The 25,253-nt window shown below is 36.9% G+C and overlaps 1 protein-coding gene across 1 annotated transcript in view; it reads left to right on the forward strand.

The window, feature by feature from the left end:
• The window catches only part of CFAP210 (cilia and flagella associated protein 210), a 35,670-nt gene extending 16,294 nt beyond the window's left edge, over positions 1-19,376 (forward strand). The window contains exons 5-9 of the mRNA XM_045830273.1: positions 2,353-2,509; positions 7,360-7,499; positions 9,772-9,964; positions 11,271-11,435; positions 18,815-19,376. Coding sequence (XP_045686229.1) covers positions 2,353-2,509; positions 7,360-7,499; positions 9,772-9,964; positions 11,271-11,435; positions 18,815-19,159 — 1,000 coding nt within the window. The 3' untranslated portion in view covers positions 19,160-19,376. The remainder of the gene's footprint in view (positions 1-2,352; positions 2,510-7,359; positions 7,500-9,771; positions 9,965-11,270; positions 11,436-18,814) is intronic.
• Positions 19,377-25,253: the final 5,877 nt, after the last annotated feature.

Raw genomic sequence — 25,253 nt, forward strand, 5'->3', positions numbered from 1 at the left:
CTAACGGATGAAGGGACAGCAGCCATCTGGGGAAGCTTTCCTTATGGTATTGACAGAGATGCAAGAGAATGAGCCCAAACTTGAAAGAACATGGCTAAACTCAAAGTCAAAGGCCAAGGAAATACATGATTTATCATGAGTGTAACGCAAGTCACATGGCTCAGCCTAACAACAGTGGAACAGAGAGCTAGATCCCCATGGAAGTGGGGAGTGAGAGAGTGAGCCATTTTGAATAATCGACCACAATAATCTGTTATTGTTTTGGCTTTAGTCGTATAGACCTTTTTTGATGGTGGTGGTGGAGGGGGTTGGATCCATTCAGATTAATTTACATTTAATAACATTCACCTTTTTAAAAGCATAGAGCTGTATAACCACCCCCAAATCAGGGTATAGGACACTGCCACTACCTGAAATATGTTCCCTCATGCCCCTTTGCACTAAATTCTAACCCTGACCCTCAGCCCATGGAAATCACTGATCCACTGATACAGACTTTTTTTTCCTGAGCATATATATTCACATTTTATTACAATGAAATTGGATTACCCTGACCAATGCGGCTTAATTGGTGGGGCGTCATCCCCTAAAGCAAAATGTCATCAGTCTGATTCCCAGTCAGGACACATGCCCACATTGTGGGCTTGGTCCCCAGTCGGGGCTTGTTTGAGAGGCAACCGATTGATGTTGCTCTCTCATGCCGATGTTTCTCTCCCTCTCTTTCTCCCTCCCTTTTCCTCTCTCTAAAAATAAATAAATAAATAAATGAAATTGGATCAAGTATCATTTTATTAAATGTTTCTTTTTTCATTTACCAGAATGTCATGAGCTCTTGTTGTGTCAGTAAATTGAAATAAAACCTGATCTTTTTTTAAAAAGTAGTGTATGTGTATACACTATGTGTATGGAGGGGATTCTATTTGTATACAATTATACTTACTTTTGTAAATAGCTGATACATGCAAATAGTAAAAGGCACAAAGGGGATTCAATAAAAAGCCTCTTCTGTGTCCACTGGCCACTGTTTCTCCAGTGTGAGATTTAATAATTTCTTTACACTGTAGCTTAAATGTGCATAAATTGCATAAATGTATCAACAATTTTAAACAATACCCTATTGGTTGACATTTTGCCATTTTTAAAGAATAATATTTTTTGTAGTTAAACATTTTATCATCACTGGGTGATCATTATAGCATTACAAAATATAGTTGAACAAAATAAAAAGTAAGTTACAAATCACCAGAAACTATGTAATCCAGAGTAGGCACTAGGCGTACATTTAGGTGTATATTGGTCTACACTTAAAAATTATTTTTGCAAATAAATGCATATATGCTTTTATTTAAGTAATAAATTCAAATAATACAGAAAAATGTGGAGTAAAATTTAATTTAAAAATTATAGGATTTTACTTATTTTTCGAGAAAGGGCAAGGGAGGGAGAAAGGAGAGAAACATCAATGTATGGTTGCCTCCTATGCGTTCCTGACTGGGGATATGGCCCGCAACCCAGGTATGTGCCAACTGGGAATTGAACCAGTGACCCTTTGGTTCACAGGTCAGTGTGCAATTCACTGAGCCACACCAGCCAGGGATGGAGTGCAATTTGAAAGCTCTTCTTCATATCCACCCTATTCAATGTCTGTCTCTTTTATTTCCATTTTCCTCTTCCCAAATAGCCATTATAAAGTCTTGTAACTATCCTTTCAGAATGTTTTATTGAAGTTACTAATAATTATATAAGAACATATTTAAGTATGTATATATTTTTAACATGGATGTTATACAATATATTTTTCTGTGACTTCAGTCTTTCACTCAACATTATACCTTGAATATCTTTGGATGTCAGAATATATGAATTGGTCACATCTTTTAAAATCATATTGTGTACTAAGCATGTACTATTATTTATTTAACTATATTATTATTGAGGGAAATTTGGATTTTTTTCTTCCCCCATTTCACACAATGCTACAGTGAACATTGCTGCAGGACTTTTCTGAAAAATAATGTCACCATTCTACCATACAGTCCTTCAGTTGATTGGTTCTTTCTCAAGGAAAGGCATATTTGAAGTCACAGTGTAGGACTTAATTTTGGTGAGGGATGAAACAAATTTCAAAATAAGGGAAATACTGGCAATTGTGGGCTAGCCATTTTGGATTTGACTTAACCACTGCTCTCTGTATATCTGTCTTGTCCCTGTGCCCCTAAATCCACAAGTTCTTCCTTATAGCTTCAAATCATCCCCGGTTAGAATCTAACTCATTTCTTTAAAATATAAACTTTTCTTTTTTTGCTTTGCTCTCAATTATAATTATGAGTTTGGTTTTTTTTTTCTCTTTAGAATAGAGGAACATAAACAGGAAGAAGAAAGAAGGAGGAAAAGTGAAGAAAAGGATGCTGAGGAAATAAAGCGACAGAATTTATTATATGAAATAGAAAAAAGAGAAAAACAAGAAAAGAAAAAAGAAGAGATAAATGAACGAAGGAAACTGTTTTTTGTAAGTTGGAAATACAGCATCTCTTTAAAATATACAAAGGCCAATGCTTAAATTTTAATATATTTTTATAAATAGTAGTGAAATAGAAAACAAGATGCTATTAAATTGGGTTTTTAAGTATGCTGTGGGGTGCTATATTTGCTATGGGTTTATGTGGATATGCTGTCATGCATGAGCAAGAAAGAGAATGAGACTTTTTTCAAATAATTTTCCTATTCTTAAAATGAGAGTTATCGTATATACAATATTAACTTGTAAAGATATAGTATATCTTGATTTCTCAATTTTAGACGTTTTCTATGTCTTTGCCCTAGTAATTGAGGATTTAGCTCAACTGAGATAGCTTCTCTCTCTTTTAAAAAATATTTTGTTTATTTTAAAGAGAGGGGAAGGGTGGGAGAAAGAGAGGGAGAGGAATACTGATATGAGAAAGAATGATCAATCGGTTGCCTCTCCTATGCACCAAGACCAGGGACCAAACCTCAACCCAGTCACATGACCAGGAGTTGAACCAATGATCCTTTAGTGTGCAGTGATCCTTTAGTTTGCAGGCTCAACTGATTGAGCCACACTGGTCAGGGCTGAGATAGCTCCTTTTTTTCTGCTTTGCTGTTCTTGGAACATAGATGGCTTCTGTCCTCAAGGTTGCCTTATGGCCCTGAATAGCAGCTGCTGGAACTCCTGCCTCATGTCCACCTTCAATGCAGCAAGAAGGAAGAAAAGATGAAAGAAAAAAAAAATGCCCTGTCTATTCTCCTTTTAAGGAACTTTTCTGGAAGTACCTCTTAACAATTTCCATTAAATCTCACTGATCATAATTTAGTTACACCTAGCTGAACCGAAAGCTTGGAAACAGAGTCTTTTTACTGAACAGATTGCCACCCTGAACAAAAGTGGGGTCTTGCTACTAGTGCAGAATACAAGAAAGAATCTTGGGTAGGCAATTAATTATTCCTGCCTTTTTTGTTTGTTTGATGTTGAGAGTTTCCTCAACTTTGTCTTTAAACCTTCTGTTGAATTAAAAAAAAGACCTTATTTATTTTTAGAGAGAGGGGAAGGGAGGGAGAATGAGAGGGAGAGACACATTGACATGTGAGACAAAATCAATCAGTTGCCTTTCACATGCACTCCAATACACCCCTGCAACAGACCCACAACCCAGGCAGATGCCCTGACCGGGAATCAACCAGCAACCATTCACTTTGTGGGACAACGCTCAATCAAATGAGCCATGCCAGTCAGGGCACCTTCTATTGAATTTTTAATTTTAGCTATCAAAGTTTTAATTTCTAAGGGTTTTACCTGTAATCTGATTGTTCTTTTTGCACAAAATGTTATTCCAGGTTCGTAGATGCAATGTTTTCATATCTCTGAGTCACTTTGGAATGGGACAGACCTTGGTTTGAATGCTAACTCTGCCACTCACTCCTTTTATGATCTTAAGCTGAGGCTTTCAATTTTTAAAAATGAGAATTAACTTTATGTTAATTAACTCTATACTTTTCTTATTATAAAAATATATATAAACATTGCAATAAGCTTTGAAAAAATAAATCTTTTTGTTAAGATTTTATTTATTTATTTTTAGAAAGAGGAGGGAGGGAAGGGGGAGAGAGAGAGAGAGAGAGAGAGAGAGAGAGAGAGAGAGATCAATGTGCGGTTGCTGGGGGTTATGGCCTGCAACCCAGGAATGTACCCTGACTGGGAATCGAACCTGGGACACTTTGGTTCCCAGCTTGTGCTCAATCCACTGAGCTACGCCAGCCAGGGCGAAAACATAAATCTTTTAAGAAATAATTCAAAACAATCATTTTAACAATTTTGTATTTTCATTAGCTTTTCATGTTGACTAATGCATCTCCTTAACCATATTACAGGCTTATAAAAGTAACAACTCATAAAATAGAAGAGTAATTAAGAGTGCTAGGTATATAGTAGACCCTGAGTTATAAATACATTGGAGATTTAATGGTAAACCTAATAACTTTTACCTTGAATTGGTATCTAAGTATAGTAACAGAATACACTAATATATGTATATATCCAGGCTATAGTGTTCAGGCATCTATTTTTATGATGAATAACTTGGGCTGGATCATGGAATATATGCTGATATAAACAGATCTTTATATTTTGTTTTTAAAAATACCTATTTTAAAAAATTTTGTTAGAATATACATCTGGGTATTTATAAAATATATATTTTATTGATTATGCTATTACAGTTGTCCCATTACCCCCCTTCATTCCTCTCCACCCTGCACACCCCCTTTCACCCACATTCCCCCCCTTTAGTTCATGTCCATGTGTCATAAGTTCTTTAGCTTCTACATTTCACATACTATTCTTGCCCTCCCCCTGTCTATTTTCTACCTACCATCTATGCTACTTATTCTCTGTACCTTTGCCCCGTCTTTCCTCCTCTCCCCTGTTGCTAACCCTCCATGTGATCTCCATTTCGGTGGTTCTGTTCCTATTCTAGTTGTTTGCTTAGTTTGTTTTTGTTTTTGTTTTAGGTGTGGTTGTTAATAATTGTGAGTTTGTTGTCATTTTACTATACATGTTTTTTATTTTCTTTTTCTTAGATAAGTCCCTTTAACATTTCATAAAATAAGGGCTTGGTGATGATGAACTCCTTTAACTTGACCTTATCTGAGAAGCACTTTATCTGCCTTTCCATTCTAAACGAAAGCTCTGCTGGAGAGAGCAATCTTGGATGCAGGTCCTTGTCTTTCATGACTTGGAATACTTCTTTCCAGCCCCTTCTTGCTTGTAAGGTCTCTTTTGAGAAATCAGCTGGGAGTCTGATGGGAACTCCTTTGTAGGTGACTGTCCCCTTATCTCTTGCTGCTCCTAGGATTCTCTCCTTCATTTTTACCATGGCTAATGTAATTATGATGTGCCTTGGTGTGTTTCTCCTTGGGTCTAAGTTCTTTGGGACTCTCTGAGCTTCCTGGACTTCCTGGAAGTCTATTTCCTTTGCCAGATTGGGGAAGTTCTCCTTTATTATTTGTTCAAATAACTTTCCCACTTGTTGCTCTTCCTCTTCTCCTTCTGGTACCCTATAATTCGGATGTTGTAATGTTTAAAGATGTCCTGGAGGTTCCCAAGCCTCTCCTCATTGTTTTGAATTTTTGTTTCTTCATTCTTTTCTGTTTGATTGTTTCTTCCTTCTGGTCCACATTGTTGATTTGAGTCCCAGTTTTCCTCCCATCACTATTGGTTCCCTGTGCATTTTCTTTCATTTCACTTCGCGTAGCCTTCATTTTTTCATCTAATTTGTGACCAAGTTCAACCAATTCTGTGAGCATCCTGATCACCAGTGCTTTTAACTGTGCATCTGATAGGTTGGCTATCTCTTTGTCACTTAATTGTATTTGTTGTGGAGCTTTGATCTTTTCTTCTGTTTGGGCCATTTTTTTTTTTTGTCTTGTTGTGCCTGTTATGTATGAGGGGCGGAGCCTTAGGTATTCACCAGGGTGGGGCAACCCACATAGCTGGGTTGTGATGTTGTATGTGGGAGCGGGGTCTGAGAGGGAACAATGGCACTTGCTCTGCTCTCTGTCAGACTTCATTCCCTTCTGCCACTTCCCCTAAGTAAACTGGACCTTTCTGGTGCTAATTTCTGTGTGGGTGGGCTTGTGCATGTTCCAGGACCCCGTGGATCTCTCCAACAAATACTCCTGTGAGGCTGGGAGTATCTCCCTGTGCTTCAACTCCCACAGGTGTTTTCATTCAGTGCCCCGAGGCTCTATTTCCTGGTGCTGGGACCCTGGGTTGCACGCAGTGGCTTACTTCACTATCGCCGCCTGGCTGGGTTTGCTGCTTGCCACCCTGCACCCGGGGTCTGCCAGCCACTGCCTGCGCACCCAGGGTCTGCCCACTGCGGTCTTATGTGCCCTGGATGCCCTCTCTGCCCAGCTGCCTGACTCCACCCCTCCTACCGGTCTGGATGAATGTGTCTATTTTAACTCCTTGGTTGTCTGACTTCCATACAGTTCAATATTCTGTCAGTTCTGGTTGCTATTCTATTTCCAAATAGTTGTTGTCCCTATCTTGGTTGTGCGAGGAGGCACAGTGTATCCACCTACACCTCCATCTTGGCCGGGAAGTCCACATCTGTGTATTTTCTTATATATGTGTGAAAACCAAGTCTAGGCTAGGAACTAGTTTCCCAGAGAGTCAGTCTGAGGGGCAGAGTCAGCAATGGGCAAGTAGGTAGTGGGTGTGGTGGGTGTCTGTTAAATATTTTTAGTGTGTGTTCCATGTGACTATATTAACTATTTAAACATTAAATTAAAATTGTATGTGTTTAATATATTCTTCTGATTACAGAATTATTTTAATTATACATTTTAAAGAATTGAGATATTTGAAAAGAAATACAGAAAAGCATTAAGAAGATGTAAAAGTCACCTACAGTCTCATACCCCAGAGATAACCAATGTTAACATTTGATACATTTCTTCCAGTTACATATACATTATAAACTTGTCTTTGTATATATTTGCTAAAGTATGCTATGTAGTGTTTATATTCTGGTTCCCCCCCACTCACTGGGGGATATTATTTGTATTCTTCCTGTGTCACTGAGGGTATAATTTATTTAACCATTTCTCCATTATTGAATATTTAGGGGTTGTTTCCAACTTGTCACCATTATAAATAACTTTGAGATGAAGTACATGGTACATAAAAGTTCATGCATAATTTTGATGATCTCTTTAGGATAAATTTCCAAGAGAGAAATAACTGGGTCAGAAGCTATGGCCATTTGTCAGGTTCTTGTTAGATATTTATATATTTAAAGATATTTTTCTTGATACATAATACATAATTTTTCCCTCAAGGAATATATGAATGATAAAAATATCATCAAAGCTGTAGAACAGCAGCAGCAAGAGGAAGAAGATGAAAAGATTAGAAAATTTATCAAAGCAAAAAAGCGTCTGACACAAATGAGGAAAGAAAAAGAAGCTGAAACACACAGGTAAGCTTTTAAAATAACTTACATTATTAATAAAGTACTATCTAAAATTATTTCATTATAAATCAGAAGTTGTGATGTGAGAGGAGTCGTTAGAATACAGGTCTCATTATTTTATGCATGACTAGGGCATTTAGTAACATGACGATTTCAGTCAGGGCATGTGAGCTGTGGCTTCCTTGGAATACCAAGGTCTGGTAGATAGACAGATGATAGACAGCTGGAAACACTGGAGACATCTGCTCTAGAAGAGGGCTATGAGGTGGAGATGGCTTTGTGTGTCATTGGTATATTAGTGGTTGTTGGAACTGTAGACACAGGTGAGCCACCTAGGGCGAATGGGTAAGAAATGAAGGGACATGCCTACGGGCATCCACACTTAAGGATCAAATAGAGAAAGAAGGTAATGAGAAGACCACAGAATCGTTTCTAGAGGTTGGAGGAAACCAGAGAAATAGTAAGGGAGGAGAGTTTTAGTAAGAAAAGAGCAGTGATCACTGTTAAATAAATGAAGGGATTAAATGAGATTTTTCAAATTGTTTATTAGATTTAGCAATCAGTTTACTGAGCAGTTTGGGGTGAGGTTAGTAGAGGGTGAGAAGCCAGTTGCAGTACCTTGTGCTTCTGTCTGGAAATCATGCTTTTCCCTTGTGCCAAATCCTCTGACGTCAGGCCCCCTTTGCTGTGGCGCCCGAGGATCTACACCCATCCTAGATCCCAGTTGCCTCCAGCCTCACCTCTCAGACCTCATCTTACTGTTCTCTCCTTCCTTCCCTCTTCCTCACTCACACTGGACTTCTCCTGTACCCTCTCTGGGGAATGCTCACCTCCCTTAACTCTCTCAGATCACTCACTACTCGCATACTGCCTTCTCATTGAGGCTTTCCCTGACTACCTTATTTAAAATTATAACCCCACCCCCCACATGGCTTATCCCTTTAACTGATCCCTTTTTCTTCATTGCATGATATAGCCCTGTTTTAATTATTTATGTTGTTTCTTGTCCCCCTACCCCAGTTATAAGGAAAGCTCCATGAGGGTAGATACTGAATGTTGTTGTTTATTGTTATGTCTCCAGTACCTGCAATAGTGTCTGGCACACAGCAGACAATCAAAAAAGGGTTTAAAATAGTGTTTTTGAAAGCCTACATGAAATGTCACCTTTTCTATGAAGTCTGCCTGCCTGACTCCCTCTTTCCCTCCCTCCCTCCCTCCTTCCCATCCCTTCTTCGTTTGCTCATGTTATTTTCTAGCTTTCTCATGGCATTTATCACCCTTTGCCTGTAAGTGTCCTTTCTCAACTTTAGATTGTAATTTCCTTGGGACATGCACTGTGTCCTTTCTAATCATTTCTCCTACATTGCTTTGCAAATTCACTCAGTAATGTACTGAATCTGTCACATTTAAATTTAAAAGTATTTTTTGCCCAATTTCCCAAATAAAAATGCCCCATTTCTTTAAAAAAAAAAGGTAGTCCCCCCTTTTATCCACAGTTTTGCAGAGAGTAAGAGGATGGATTTATTCAGAATTTTATAAATTTTACCAAATCTTTTTGAGATTTTATTTAAATAAAGGCCTTTGAGTTATTTTATAACCCAAGCCTCCAATGTTCGAGTAAACATGGTAGTATAATAAAATATTTAAAATATTTTTCACTGCGGAGAATTTTAACACTTTATTTCCTATACATATTGTACACACATATACATGAGATCCTATTGTATGCATTCCTCCCTTTGGATTTTTAGAATACATTACTATTCTTATATGATAGTATTTGATCTGGAACTAAAGTGGCCACTAAGTGACTAGCAGGCAGGTATACAGCACGTATATGCTGGACAAAGGGATAATTGATGTCTCTGGTGGGACAGAGTGAGATTTCATTACACTACTCAGAATGATGTGCAATTCAAAACTTAACTGTTTACTTCTGGAATTTTTCATTTAATATTGTTGGACTGTGGTTCACCACGGGTAACTGAAACTACAGAATGCAAAACCACAAATAAGGGGGGGGGCACTGCATACTTTATTCTAAGAATGAATTATTAAAAAATAATTTCCACTTAAAACAACATATACTTAAAATACATATTATATTTTATTATTATATTATATATTATATAATGTATATTATATATAATATATATGGAGCAGTGGGGCTCCTTTCAGTTTTGTAAAAAACTGTAAAAGATCTTGTCTCTTCAAATTGTATTTGGCTCCATTGCAGATCTATTCCTGAAAATTTGACATGATGTTTATTTTGTTATAGGCTAATGGAAGAACGTCGAGAAAGAATAAATAACTTTCTCAGTGACCTAATAAAACAGAAACTTGACAATGAAGATTTGATTACTGCTAGAGATATTACAGAAGCTGAGGCTACATTGGAAAAAAGAGAAAGAGAGAAATATGAAAAAAACAAAGCAGAATTAAAGGCAATCGAAGAATATAGAAGCATTGTGGTAAGCAATTCAATTTTGACAAATTAAACAATAGGCCCTGGCTGGTATAGATCAGTGGATTGAGTGTGGACTGCAAACCAAAGGGTCGCTGGTTCAATTCCTAGTCAGGGCACATGCCTGGACTGCAGGCCAGGTCTCCAGTTGGGAGCATGTGAGAGGCAAGCACACATCAATGTTTCTCTCTCTCTCTTTCTCCTTCCCTTCCCCTCTCTCTAAAAATAAATAAGTAAAACATTTTAAAATAAATTAATTGATTCAACAACAAAAAAATTTAAGTCCTGGCTGGTGTAGCTTAGTGGATTTTGAGCACTGGACTGCAAAGCAAAGGGTCACCTGTTCGATTCCCAGTCTAGATTCAATCTATTTTATTTATTTATTTTTAGAGAGAGGGGAAGGGAAGGAGAAAGAGAGGGAGAGAAACATCAGTGTGTGGTTGTATCTCATGTGCCCCCTACCAAGGACCTGGCTGGCAACTCAGGCATGTGCCCTGACTGGGAATTGAACTGGTGACCCTTTGGTTTGCAGGCCCACACTCAAGCCACTGAGCTATACCAGCCAGGGCTAAATAAAACCTTTTAATAAATAAATAAATAAATAAATAAATAAATAAATAAAGTTGCTCTTTCTTTAACAAAAAAAGTTAAGTTCTTTCACTATAGTTTCTACTTCCTCTGCATCTCTGACCAAAAAAAAATCAAATATCTGAAAAACAATATATGAATTAGCCTCCTATACTCCTGAAATCAGACCATGTTTACTTTCTAATAGAACATAAAATGACAATCAATTACAAATGATATATCTACAGATGCAAAGTAATAATCTCTTCTGTTTCAGAACCATCTGAAATGCAAAAATTTTTATTTAATATATTTTTAATTTGAATGTTTTCAAGACATCAAGTAAAAATTACCCTATTGAATTTCTGTATTTCTTAATCCTTCAGATTTTATTTCCTATATGACTATCCTAACATTTAAATTGGATAATTTTATAAACATTGTAACAATTAATTTTTTGCCTACAAATATCTCCTTACCTTGAGAAGATCTTGCTTTTTTCTGTTTCTGTATTTTCTTTTTAAACAAATATTCAAGCTTTCATTGTGTGTTTCCTGATATTCAGGAAATAAAACCAAAGTAGATTGTCGGCATGGGGATCAGTGTCGACAGGTTCATACAGTGTTCTGCTCTTGCATTGCTCCTGGCTGACTTTCTGCATGGAGCTTTCTGAATCCGTTCCTCATCTGGAGAGCACTGACTGCTAAAAATGGCTTTAAAATTTTTCTTTGCCTTTTAACATCTAGATGAAACATAAAGAGGAAGAAGAAAGACAAAGAAAAATAGAGGCTAAAGAACAATTGCTGGCTGTCATGAAAGCAGACCAGATTTACTGGGAGCATGAAGAGGAGAAAAAACGTAAAACTGATAAAGAACGTCATGAAGTTCAAGATGCCCACATTCATCAAATGGTAATGATCACTAAATGTCTGTACTTACTTTAACAACAAATATGTATATAGTGTTCCTGCTAGTTTTCTTTCCCAAGCAGCTTCTTTTGTCAGGTAAGACCAGCTGGTCATTATGCTTACAACACAATGAAATATGTAAGAAATGTAAAGAGTTAGTTTCTGTTTTTATCTGTGTTGAAGTTCTCATATTAAATTTATGTATTTTGCAGAAATACTTGCCCTTCTTTAGTGTCCATTGTGCTTTAGTAAATGTAAAAAAGAATGCACAGACATACGGCAGGCTGTGAGGCCTATCTTCTTTGTTTCACTTTCCCCTCTTTATAAGTGTAACCCAGAAACTATACTCATCAGGATCTCACAGGTCTCATATCTCAGGTGAGTAGGGGTGCAGGAAACCTCAGAACATGTATTAAGGGCCTGGCATTCAATCATTTGTAACTAAACACTGTTTTCCAAAATGGCTGTACCATTTCCATCACTCCCAGCAACCGATATGAGGACAAGTTGCTCCATATCCTCACTAACACTTGGTATTGTTGTTCTTTGATTTCAACTGTTCTAGCGTACTGATAGCTTACATTGTTATTTTGATTTCCCTAATGACTAAAAATATTGGGCATGTTTTCATGTTCTTCTTAGTCATTTGTGTGTCTTCTTTAGTGAACTGTCTACTCAAATCTTTAGGTAATTATTTGATCGGGTTGTTTGGTCTCTTATTGTTGAGTTTTAACTTATTTTTTAATGTGGTAAAATATATATATCATAAAATTTACCATTTTATCCATTTAGTTTAGGGGCATTAAGTATATTCACTGCAGTGTGCCACTACCACCACTGCCTGTATCCATAACCCTTTTTTCCTCCTGCACTGAAACCCTCCACATACCAAACTGTAACTCTGTTCTCCCCCCTCCCTGCCTCTGGTCACTCTGGTTCTGCTTTCTGTCTCTATGAGTCTGATTATTCCAGGGAACTCATATTGGTGGAACCGTACAATGCTCGTCCTTTTGGTCTCTTCTCTCACATAGCATAATGTCCTCAAGCTCCATCCATGTTGCCGCATGTGTCAGTTTCATTCCTCATTAAGGCTGAGTACTATTCCATTGTACATGTACGCCACATTTTGTTTATTCATACGTCCATCAATGGATCTGAGTTGTTTCCATTTTTTGGCTACTGCAAATAATGCTTCTGTGTACATTGGTATACAAATATCTGCTAAATTTCTCCTTTGTTTCCTTTGTTTATATACGTAGAAGTGGAATTGTTTTTTTCCTTAGAACTACATAACACTTACCCATTTCTCTGCAAGTCTAGTAATTGTTAATTGAATGAAAACCTAACATTATATAGAATATGTTGTAGATTCTGTTTTGTTCTAAGGGTTATTGCTTGTTGTTTTAGTAGGCAATTACTTTCCCTGGATGCAGGCTATGAAATTTGGCTTCACCACAATAGGTAGCCTTTGATGTTACTGCTAATGTTTTTTTTTCTTTGCTTCTTTTTTTATTGTTGTTCAATTACAGTTGTTCAATTTTCTCCCATTAGTCTCTCCTGCCCTGTCCACCCTCTACCTCCTACATTCAATCAATGTCCCCCCACCATTGTCCTTGTCCATGGGTCCTTTGTATATGTTCCTTAACTTGACACTTTCCCTTCTTTCCGCCCTTATCACCCTCTCCCATCCTCTCTGGCCACTGTCAGTTTGTTCTTTATTTCCATGTCTCTGGTTCCGTTTTGCTTGCTTGTTTGTTTTGTTCATCTGGCTCCACTTATAGGTGAGATCATATGGTATTTGTTTTCACAGCCTGGCTTATTTCACTTAGTATAATGTTCTCCAGTTCCATCCATGCTGTCACAAATGGTAGGAGTTCCTTCTTTCTTTATGCTGCATAGTATTCCATTGTGTAGATGTACCAGTTTTAATGTTTGTTTTTTTAAGCCTGGCCCTCTAGGTCTCTAGGGTTCTTCACTGTACTGGCACTGACAGTCAACCAATAACATGGGTAGAGTTTATCTTCAGACAACTTAAGCCAGCAATGCTTTTACCTGCTGCACAAGCTGTGTGTGGGTTGAGATAGAATTCCAAAGAACAGCTAGTTCACAATTTCCTCCAGGCTTTTAATTTTTGCTAGGATCCTTGTGATCTCCTGTGTGCATATGTAGTCTATCAGGTACGGATGTCTGAAGGTTTATTATCTTATTCTTCTATAACTATCTTGCTTCCAGAATCTCCCACTTAAATTTCTAGCTGTTTTGCTACCCAGCCTGAGTGGAATCTGCCATTATTGTCCAGTAAATCTTCAGGTTTCATCACCTAAGCTGAAGGGATGACAGTGCCCTAAGACAACAATGCCATCAGTTGCAGGCAGTTCTTCAGCGGAAATTTTTCATGAAGACACTTCTCAAGTATTTGCCTGCACATGATCACTTTCTAGTGCTCTGAAATATTTGATTTTAATAATTTTTAATAATAAACTTGATATCTGTGGAGGGGAATTGGCCAACCTCCTTATGCAGCCATTACCAGAAGTAGGACCTGCTATATTATTTTGGAGCAAATTCCAGAGATCATATAATTTTATTAATATATATTTCAGAATGCATCTCTAAAACTCAGGGACTCTTTAGAAATTAACGTAATCACAATGACATCATCACATCTAAGACAGTTATCATTCAGTGTTTTTTATTGCATTTTTCCCACTACTGTTGCGCATGGGTCACCGGCCAGCAGTGACCACGGAACGCTGTGGATGGCTCGCCGAAACACACACGCGAGAAAAAACACCACATGCACAGAGACAGACTAGTTTCTGTGGGGAAGTAGGGACGAAATGGCCACCCCCCCTAGTGGGGAGCGCGCTGATTTACCGTCCATACCTGCTTTTATTAGGCTCATGCTGCATAATAATTCAGGTAAAGTACAGTACTCATTAGGGGAAGTAAGGAACTATAGAAAACAAAGAACTCTGCCCGTCTATTGAGTTGGGGGTCAAAGAGCTGTAAGACTGAGGAACAAACTAACTTCCTCCTAAGACCCTTCTCATTCAACTGAGAGCATTCTAAACAAAGAAGGTTTCGCAGTAATTTACATGTTCTTTCTTAGGCCTGATCACCCCGGGAAATCCGCACTTCTCAGTACCGAGCTGTACCACCCTGTCATTGTTTTAGGCTTAGGTGGAGCAAGGGAACTAGGTAACCAAGAGATAAGGAGATTTTCTTCCAGACGCTGAGAACTCAGACTTTGTCAAAGCCGAGGAGTGAGGGTCCATCACCCCCCCCTTTTGCTGCAGCCCCCCAAGTCCTTCTTTTGGGGGGGCCTCCCAAAGTGATCGTGCCTGGCTTAGGTCGTTCCCCCCGTGGGGAATCTTACCCGTCTTTGGCTAACCGACCAAGCTTTTTGGGGGGGTTCAGTTATGAATAAAGCAGCAGATGCAGCATTCCTGCCAGGAAGATAAGCTTTTGTCTCCTTGCTGGCTTACAGTTCCAAGGGCGTTCCCTTAGCCTTAGCTTGGCGGGGTTTTCAGCCTCTGATACCAGTCAGGGCGGTTCCCAACACACTACCATGTAGTCCATTTATATACACCCCCAGCAATTACCACACTGCTGTCCATGTCCCTGAGTCCTTTTCCCTTTTTGCTCCACCCCTCCACCTCTAACCTCCCCACACTCTTTAACTGTCATCTGCTCTCTAAGAGTCCATCCCCATTTTCCTTGTTAGTTCAGTTCGTTCATTAGATTCCACATTTGAGTGAAACCATATAGTGTTTGTCTTTCTCTGACTGACTTATTTCACTTTGCATAATGTTCTCCAGGTCCATCCATACTGTTGCAAAAGGGTAGAATTTTCTTTTTTTGTGTGGCCTAGTAGAATTCCAATGTATAAATGTCCCATAGTTGTTTTATCCACTCATCCACTGATGGACACTTGGGCTGCTTCCATATCTTGGCAATTGTAAATAATGCTGGAATGAATGCAGGAGTGCTTATATACTTTTGAATCAGTGTTTAGGCTTCCTTCAGATCTAATCTCAGAAGTAGGATCACTGGGTCAAAAGGCAGATTCATTTTTAATTTTTTGAGATATGTCCACACTGCTTTCCACAGTGGCTGCACCAATCTACATTCCCACCAATAATGCAAAAGTGTTCCCCTTTCTCCACATCCTCGCCAGCACTTGCTATTTGTTGATTTATTGAGGATAGCCATTCTGACAAAAACAATTAAGTGTTTAAATTCCCCCAAATTGTCTCATTAGTACTTTCTAAATTGTGTTGTTTGAATTGGGATCAAATAAGGTCCATGTATTCTATCTGGTTGGTATGTCTTTGAAGTCTCCTTTAATCTGTAACTGCTCTTCCACCTCTATCCTCTTTTTGTCCTAAGTTCTCCCTCCTGGTCTTTATTGTGTTTGTCTTGTAATTTTATTTGCTAAACAAACTGGTTCCTTGTCTTTTAGAATTATAGTCTGACTTTTGTTTTTTGGATCCATATGGTGTAGTTTAATGTGTTCCCTGAATTTTATGTGAAATCTAGTTTAGATTGGACTCAGGTTCAAATATTGTTTTAATCCTCACCTGAGGACATGTGGACATGTTTATTGCTTTTGCTGGGGCGGGGGGAGAGAGAAGTGAGAAATAAATATTGATTGTACATGACCTGACTGGGGATGAAACCCACAACCTAGGTATTATGTACCCTGACTAGGAATCAAACCTACGTTTTGGTTTATGGCACAACACTCCAACAAACTAAGCTACCTGGCCAGGGCTTAGGTTCAATTTTTTGGGTAAAATTCCTTATAGGTGGTATTGTGTACTTTCATTAAAAGGCATATAATGACTGTTGTCTCACTTTCTGTGGTATAAACAGCCTTTGATAATTATTGCCTTAATCTCTTAATTTATGAGGTGGCAAAATATCGATATTCTCTCATTCCTTCTTATTCCTTTGTCAGTGTCTTCAAAAAACTTTTCATGATCAGCAATTTGGTTTCTCTGAGGTACAATTTTTAAAGAAAAGTCAGGATATTTGATTCTTTAACTTTATTTTCCAGTTTCCAAAGTATTAGCTCTTTTTCATCTTTCACATGTGTGCTTGTTACTTTACACCTTTACACCCCATCTGTTATAATTTTTAAAAAATATTAGTTTTTTTAAGGTGTTGTTTTTATTTATTTTTAGAGAGGGAAAGGAAGGGAGAAAGACAGAGAGAAACATCAATGTGTGGTTGCCTCTCCCACCCCTCCAACTGGGGACCTGGCTCACAACCCAGGCATGTGCCCTGATAGGGAATCGAACTGGCAACTTTTTGGTTCGCAGGTCAGCACTCAATCCACTGAGTCACAGAAGCCAGGGCTAAATTTTAAACAAATATTTTAAGGTTTTTCATGAGTCTGTATTCATGCTTAATGCATATCAAATTTGAGGCACCAGTCATATGATCCATTATGTAATCCTTTCCCTCCATTGTCACTTCTTTTTGTACACTACTTAATGTTTCTCCCTGTTCCCTCAACATCTTTCTACAAACTACCACCCAATCAACATATCCCAATTGCTTCTTGTTAACATCCCACATTATAGTACATATTTTACCTTTGATGAGATAGTTTATGGCTTTTCAACTTTTGAAAAATATAATTGAATGTCATTTTCTATTTTTTTTTAAACTACTGGTACTCTAGCACCAATTCAACAAATAGCATGCAAGCCTTAAGTGGACCTAACATATGGTGACAGAAGATGGTTTGACTTTGGGCAGTGGGCACACAGTGCAATATACAGAGCTAATATCATAGAAATGTGCACTTGAAACCTCTATGATCCTATTAACCAGTGTTAATAATAAAAAATTGAAAAAATAGATTTCCCTTTATTGTCAAACCATATATTTATAACTCTTGAACTTAATGAAGATTCTAAACCAGATGGAAAGCTTAACAATTAGATAAAGCAGTATACTGTAACTAAAATGAACCATGGAAGACGATGTGATAGAAATATGATTTGATACCTAGTTAATGTTTATTAAAATTTGGTATTCATATGGTTGCTTTATTTCCTCATAAATTTTAATTTGTATTAGATATCAGGTTTGGGCTACTAGTTTATACAGAAATGTTGGTCACTGATTTTGAAAACAATTTTATGACTATTAAAATATATTCATGAGTATACAAAATCACTAAAGTTTTTACAAACTCGGCATTTAAAAAATTGCCATTGAGAAGACAAAATGAAAAAATTGTTAACCAGAACTTCATAGTAAATTTTAAAAGTCATGGAAATCCCACCATGGCTGGTGTGGCAGTTGGTTGGAGTGTCATCTGTAACCGAAAGGTTGCAGGTTTGATTCCCTGTCAGGGCACATGCCTAGGTTACATGTTCAATCCCTGGTCTGGGTGCATATGAGAGGCAATTGATGTGTCTCTCTCATATTGATGTTTGTCTCTCTCCCTTCTTTTCTTTCTGAAAGCAGTGGAAAAATGTCCTTGGATGAGGATTAAAGGGGAAAAAAAAGTTAAAATCCTCTAGCCCTGTTTGTTAGGCATCGTCCCACAAAGCAGAAGGTTGCCAGTTTGCTTCCCAATCAGGGCACATTTTGGGTTGCAGTTTCTGTCCCGTCAGGATGCAAAAGAAGCAACTGATTGATATTTCTCTCACATCCATGTTTCTCTCATTCTTTCCCCTCTAAAAAAAAAAAAAAATCTCATATAGAGGAACAATCTTTTGTGTAAATATAAACTGTTAAAATTTTTTTATGAAATGTTGATAAATCAACTCTTGGTAGACTGCTTTGTGTACTACTATTCCACCCAGCTCCCGATTGATCTACATTGATAAATGCCACTTGTTCCAACTTCAGATTAGGAAACAGAGAATGTAGTTGGTTTAATTTAGTTTAGTCACTGGTAGTTCAATCTTACGTGCCAGGGGCCTGTGGTATATCGGGGTGACTTAGGACAATGGGTTTGAGTGAGTTCCTTCACACAGTGAGTGGACTGGGACAGTGATTGATGTGTCTTCTACATCTGCCATGGTATACACATTGGTAGAAAGAGGATTCTAAATTTGGTTATTTGGTTTTGTCTAAATTTCATTCTTTTAATTATTTTGCTGTATTGTTTGAAGGCATATTATCACCTAAGACTATTAAGGTAAGTTTCACTGAGTCACGACTTTTGAGCATGATGATACTGTGAGAAGCATGGGAAAGTTTCTGAAATAAATTACAGTGTACAGCTTTTAAGTCAGAACTTGGTCAAGTATCAGTGAGTTTAGAAAATCGTATTTACAACTTCAAATGCTATATATATTTAGAAAATTGGCCTTGTTTGCTAATCTGAAATTGTATTTTCTTTCTTTCCCTATTAGGCCAAAAATAAGTTTAATGCAAAACAAGCAAAACAAGCACAATTAGAATATTGCAGACTTACTGAAGATCTTGTGGAAGAAAAGGAGCAAGAATTTCAGGATTATGCCAGAGAAGTAATTGAACTTGAGTCTGAATCAACAAATAAATATATTTATCCTCTTGCGAAAGCCATCCAGGTAGGCCCTGGAGGTGGCCATGGACCAGTTCTTAAGGACAGAGGTGGAATAAGACCTAGTTATCAGGCAAATGATTGCTCTGGAGTCCAGCTCCCTTCTTATAGCTGTCAGGGATCAAAATGTAATAATTTTCAAAAGTCTAAGGGAAGGCTAGGTTTTACATGGTAGAAAAGTTTAAGATTGAGTCTAAACTGTAACTAATATTATAAGCTACAAATGTGAGTGAATTTCAGGTTCATAATTTAATAAAGCTGCTCTTCACCTAAGTATAATCATGTGTGATCTTCACCATTGAAGGTTAATTCAATTTTAAAATTTTAATAAAAATACATATACAACATGAAATGTATAATTTTAGCCACTAAAAAATGTGCTCAGCTGCATTCCATTCAGCATAGTTTCAGAGTTTATCCATATTACCTTAATCAGAACTTCATTCCTTCTTATAGCTGGATAATATTCCAATGAAAGTTCTTTTCTCTTCAGAAAATTGTTTATCATCCAATTCTTAAATTTTAGTTTCTAATAACACTACCAATATTACTAACAATGATTACTGAATGCAATTTATGGCTTCTTTGTGATTTTAGAGTGTATCTCACTAGACATGCAAATTACCATGTTTTAAGGTCAATGGAAATAATTCCTCTACATGGAGTTAGGTAACCAAGTTGATACAGACTCAGTGGTTTTTTATGAATTACATTCCCCTCTTTTTTTTTATCTTGATATAAAATGCAGGACACAAATGTTACCATCTTAACCATTTTTAAGAGTACAGTTCACTAATGTAACTCACTCACATTGTATACCTGATCTCCTGAACTTGATCATCTTGGGAAACTGAAACTATACACCCATTAAACAACTCTCCATTTCCACCTCCGGTCAGCTCCTGGGATCTACCACTCTACTTTCTATTTCTCATGAGTTTGACCACTCTAGATACCTCATTAAATAGAATTATACAGTTTGTCTTTCTTTGACTGGTTTATTTCCATTAACATAACGTCCTCCAAGTTCACCTAATGTAGTGTCAGAATTCTTTCATTTTTTAAGACTAATACTAAATTATGCATGTGCCAAATTTCCTTTATCCATTCCTTCATCAGTGGACACTTTGGCTACTTCCACCTCTGGTCTGTGGTGAATAATGCTACTATAAATACTGGTGTGCAGGTCTCTTTGAGACACTGCTTTAAAATCTTTTCAATATATGGTCAAAAGTAGAGTTGGTGGATGACATTGTTTACAATTTTTTGAGGAATCATCATACTGTCTCCCATGAACTGCACCACTTTACATTCCCAAGATTGCACGAGGGTGCACATCTTCACTAGCCCCTTTGATGGTAGCCATCCTAATGAATGAGGTGGTATCTCATTGTGGTTCAGATTTGCATTTCCCAAACCGTTAATGTTGCAATTTATTATCACTGGAGAAATGTCTACTTGAGTCTCCTTTCCCCTCCCACTGCTTTTGTTGTTCTTTACATACTGTGGATATTGACCCCTTATCAGCTATGACTTGCAAACCTTTTCTCCCCATTTCCTCAGGAAAGTAGGTTACCTTTTCACTGCTGTCCTTTGTAGGTTACCTATTGCTTCTTAATATAAGCAAATATATACACACATTTGCATTTTACTCTTGCACAAAATCTTGCTTTTTTCATTTACTACATCCTAGACATTACAGTCCAGTATATACCCCCCCTCCCCAACCCAATCTGGCATGGCATTTTGTTATACATTATGTACTAGTTTATTCAACCAGTGGTATACCAATTTAATGATCTCCAGTTTTGGCTATTAGAAATTTCTGCAATGAACAGCTTTGTTTCATATTTCCATCAGTGTACCTCTGAGATAGACTTCTACAAATGGGAATGCTGAGTATAGGTATAACTTACACAGACTGTCTTTCTCTCAGGGGTCAAATCTTACAGCAAAAGTATTTGATGTCGTGATCTTTGGGAAGCCTTGAGCAATAAAATGTACTCTCCCCCGACGCCCAATTTTGCATGTAACTTCAGGACTTCCGCACCACCCTCTCACAGGCTGTACACGGCAGTGGCTCGCCATACCCAGGACTGTGATTGAGTATATCTGGGGTGAGGACAGCCACCTATACTTTTTAAAAATGGTGTAGATGATTCTGTAAGCTAAGCCATTATTCTTACCCATAATTTCAGGGTTTAAAGACCCCAGGTTAAACAATTTCTGTTAAAAGACTAATGCAGCTGAATATGAAAAATACTGCAGATTCCCAAATTGTGTGCCAAAGTGATCTAAGGGACTCTAGTGAATTCACAAAAGTAGAGTTGGTAAATTATTTTAAAAACTCAGAAGAGAAACAATATTTGCCATCTATTGGACTCTATAGGTTTTACTAGTTTTAGTTCAGTTTCAATGCATTAAATATGCCATCCCTTTGATGACATCCTATCTTTATAAACCTGGGTGTTCAGTAGATGCTGGAAAAAAATTGAAGTATGACACAAAAATGTAAAAGAAGAGGGTGATCGCATCCAGTCTGATTTCCAAGGTTTTAGTGCAATGACTTAAGTTGCATACATCCCATTAGTAACTAACTGTTTTGGAGGCTTAGGGTTGCCATGCAAAGGCACAATGAACTAATCAAGTCTGGGAACCTGTTACATATCCTTTCCTTTAAATTGTTTTAGGGAGTATATTACATAGCAGTAATGACTAGATTTGGATCAAGTTATCTTCATATTATAAAACAGAGAACAAGTTTCTACAAAATGGTAAGTTGTATAAATGCTTTATAACCAACTTACTCAATGAAAGATAAAATAAAAGACCAGACATTACTAGTTTTTCTCCTTTACACAATTTGACTCAACTGGGCTAGGCTTTCTACTAGAGTTAAGCACACTAAAGAGTCTATGCAGCTTGAAAATTAAACAATTCAGTGTAAGGAATGGAATGGCAACACACACTAAGCAGTGGAAACATAACTGCTCTGCTATTTAACAAACCAAGAACTACAGTTTGTGGCAAAAATGTAAACTACAACCAACACAATTTGGGTGTCGAGGACTTTGAGGGGGGAAAAGCCTTTAAATTAGGAACCAGCACTTACAAATAAAAAGGATATATATTATTGGATTAGGAAATGTTTAGGATAGAAACATTCTTAGAAAGCAATAAAAATAGGAAAAGCAAATTGATACTAAAAGTATTTTAATACACAAGTTGCACAGTCCAAGCACTCAACATTTTACATATTCTCCTGGCTAAATAAAGCATTAAAAAACCCCAAAACACTCCAGAATTTCAAAGTTCAGTAATATTCATGTTAATACATACAAATAACTGGATGATCAGAACGTTCTTACCTAAGCATATGTATTTCCCATGACTAACTCTCAAGTTAGGTAGGTGCATTTTCCCTACATATGTCTAATTTAAATTTAAAAAGAAAAAGGGAAACTAACCAAAAATCCAAAAACTAGAATCGATTTTTCTTACAAGTCAATCAACATTTATATGGCTTTACAACAGTGTTAAAACTGGCAGGCAAAGGATATAATACAGTGTTCCCAATGCTGAGAAAATTTGGAGGAATTAAAAAGCAAGTGGGCTTTTCTACTAGATAGTAATGCAAATTCCAAGTGTAAACTTAAAAGTTTGCTGAGGCAAAGACACATTGCAATAGAAAGCATCATGATTAAACATTTATACTAGGACTTATTCCCAAACCTTCTGGAAATTGTCACTGCTGGCTAAATTCTTAAGCTCAGTACTGTTCAACTCTGCTCAGTTTTTGCCTAATACAAATTCTATATCCCTTTGGGTAAAATAAAAGTATATTTTAGTTGATTTATCTTCATTATTTAGCTTTTAATAAAAATAAGCGTTAAGTAACTAATACCACAATAATTTTAAAAATACAGAAGCAAACTGTTACCATAGCATAGTTTATTTAATACAATGTTTAACTATAAAAGTTGATAGTCTGAGTTTAAATTCTGTACAATGCAGTTTGCAGAAAACAGTTCAAGTTACCAGACTAATGATAAGAGAAGCAGCATTTTGAAACATTTTACAATTGTGACAAGAGCTTTATTCCTAAATTTCATTAAAAAAATATACATCACAGTGACTTTGAGCTTGGAAAAGAAGTGCATTAACTTCATTTGTTTTTCCCTTCCACAGAGAGCAGCCACAACTTTTAACATCCCCACATACAAATACCCAATTCATTTATCAATTCTTCAAAACACTATAAACACAGAAAGGAGAACAATATACAGCATGTGCTTTTGATAAACAGGAATTTGCTTTAAGCAAGAAAAAAAAGGACGGGGGCGGGGGGGGAGAAAACGCAATTCAAATCCACCACTTACTCCCGTGCCTGAACAACTCCATTCTACCTTGCTGATGGAATTTTTAAAATTTATGATTTTTTGGAAAATATTTACTTCTTGTGTCATGTCACAGCCCAGAATCTACCACTGCCTGAATCCTTTAAAGGCAGCTGGAAAGCCCATTATGGGCATGAGTCAGCCAATACTGTACTTTCTCGAGTTTATTTTTAAATATTTGTAATACATCTTTTCACAATAAACATTATAAACCTACAGTCCTTGGAGACTTTATTCAATTCTAAATGTATAAATACTAAACTGAATAATTTTAGTAAACACGACCAAAAGGAGACAGAAAAATACCCATTTTTGTTCCTTTATAACTATCAACTATATGGTATACATTTAAAGTACTTCTGGTGAAGGTAAAGGCTTGGAACAAGTTTCTGTAGAAACTTGCTAAAGGTTCAAAGTATGATGAAAAAAATTGCCACCCAAGTTGAAGCACAATGAACTACTTACAAGAAAAATTACTAATGTTCCATATACTGACTTGAAAACAAATTAGAATTGTCAATACCACTACTCAAAATATGAGAAACCTAATGTGCTCTTATCTGTAATATTATTAATATTTTACTTTTCAGGTTCCTATCTACCACTGGGTACAAGAATCAAAGGTGCCCTGGCTGTGTAGGTCAATTGGTTAGAGCATCGTCCTGATACACCAGGGGTTCAATCCCTGGTCAGGACACATAAAAAGTAACCAGTGGATGCATAAATAAATGAAGCAACAAATAGATGTCTCTTTCTCTCAAACAAACTAAAATCTAAGGCAATTCAGCAAACCCAGTATGAATCTGTATCACACTTGTGTAGAGAAATACTGATTAAATTCTTTGAAACTTCTGTGAAGGCTTTGATTTAAGGAGTTTAGAAACTACAATGGTCTATGTATGAGCTAACTACATACTTTTAAAATGTTTTAAATCAACCAAGCAGCTTCTCTACTGCTCACTTAGCATCAGTCTATTTCTTGGATATTGCCAATCAAGCAATAAGGACAAACCAATTTAAGTATCTTTAAGAGGGCATTAAGTCAAAGACAGTTTGAGCTAAACTATAAGCTCAGGCATAACAACAAAAATCAATGACAAGAAGGTATCAGAAGGCTGACTTTTAGGGAAACTGAGTGTGTTTAAAGTAATAACTAAAGGTAGTTCAACTATTAAAAATGTAGTGGGAGAAAAGGACCATTTGAGCTGTGTGCTATTCAGATGCAAAGGAAGGTATAGTAAATGCTGCTTATTCATTTTCTAAATGTTGTTTATATTCTGAATATAAAATCTAGCTGATTGTCACCTCTCATTTCCTTTGCCATTATATGCTCCATTGTTAAAAATAGCTAACAAAGCTTAAAAAAGGACCTATAGCCCTGGCTGGGTGGTTCAGTTGGTTGGAGTATTGTTCCATACACCAAAAGGTTGCAGATTTGATCCCCAGTCATGGCACATACCTAGGTTATGGGTTCAATCCCCATTAGGGACACATGTGGGAGGCAACTGATTGATGTTTCTCACACTGATGTTTTCTTTTCCCTCTCTCTCCCAAATCAATACACCCTCCAGTCAGTATTAAGAAAAAAATAAAAAGAAAAATACGTGTAAATAATGCTTAGCACGGGGCTGCTCTTCTGATAACCAAAATAAAAGACTATTACTTACAGAAATTACTAAAATTCTCCCCCCAATTGTTACTTGCCTATAATTCTTAGTAGATAAAGCTCTGGGTCATCAGACAACATAGAAGTATGTTTACCTATCATTTGTTTTTTAAAATATAACTGTTTAATAGAAATCCTTTCTTAAACAGCACCTCTCTCAAAGCTCCAATAATTTATAACAAAGATTTTAAAAAATGCAATTTACT

The sequence above is a fragment of the Phyllostomus hastatus genome, unplaced genomic scaffold, assembly GCF_019186645.2.
Source record: "Phyllostomus hastatus isolate PE091 unplaced genomic scaffold, TTU_PhHast_1.1 phas_contig_1, whole genome shotgun sequence".
NCBI lineage: Eukaryota > Metazoa > Chordata > Mammalia > Chiroptera > Phyllostomidae > Phyllostomus > Phyllostomus hastatus.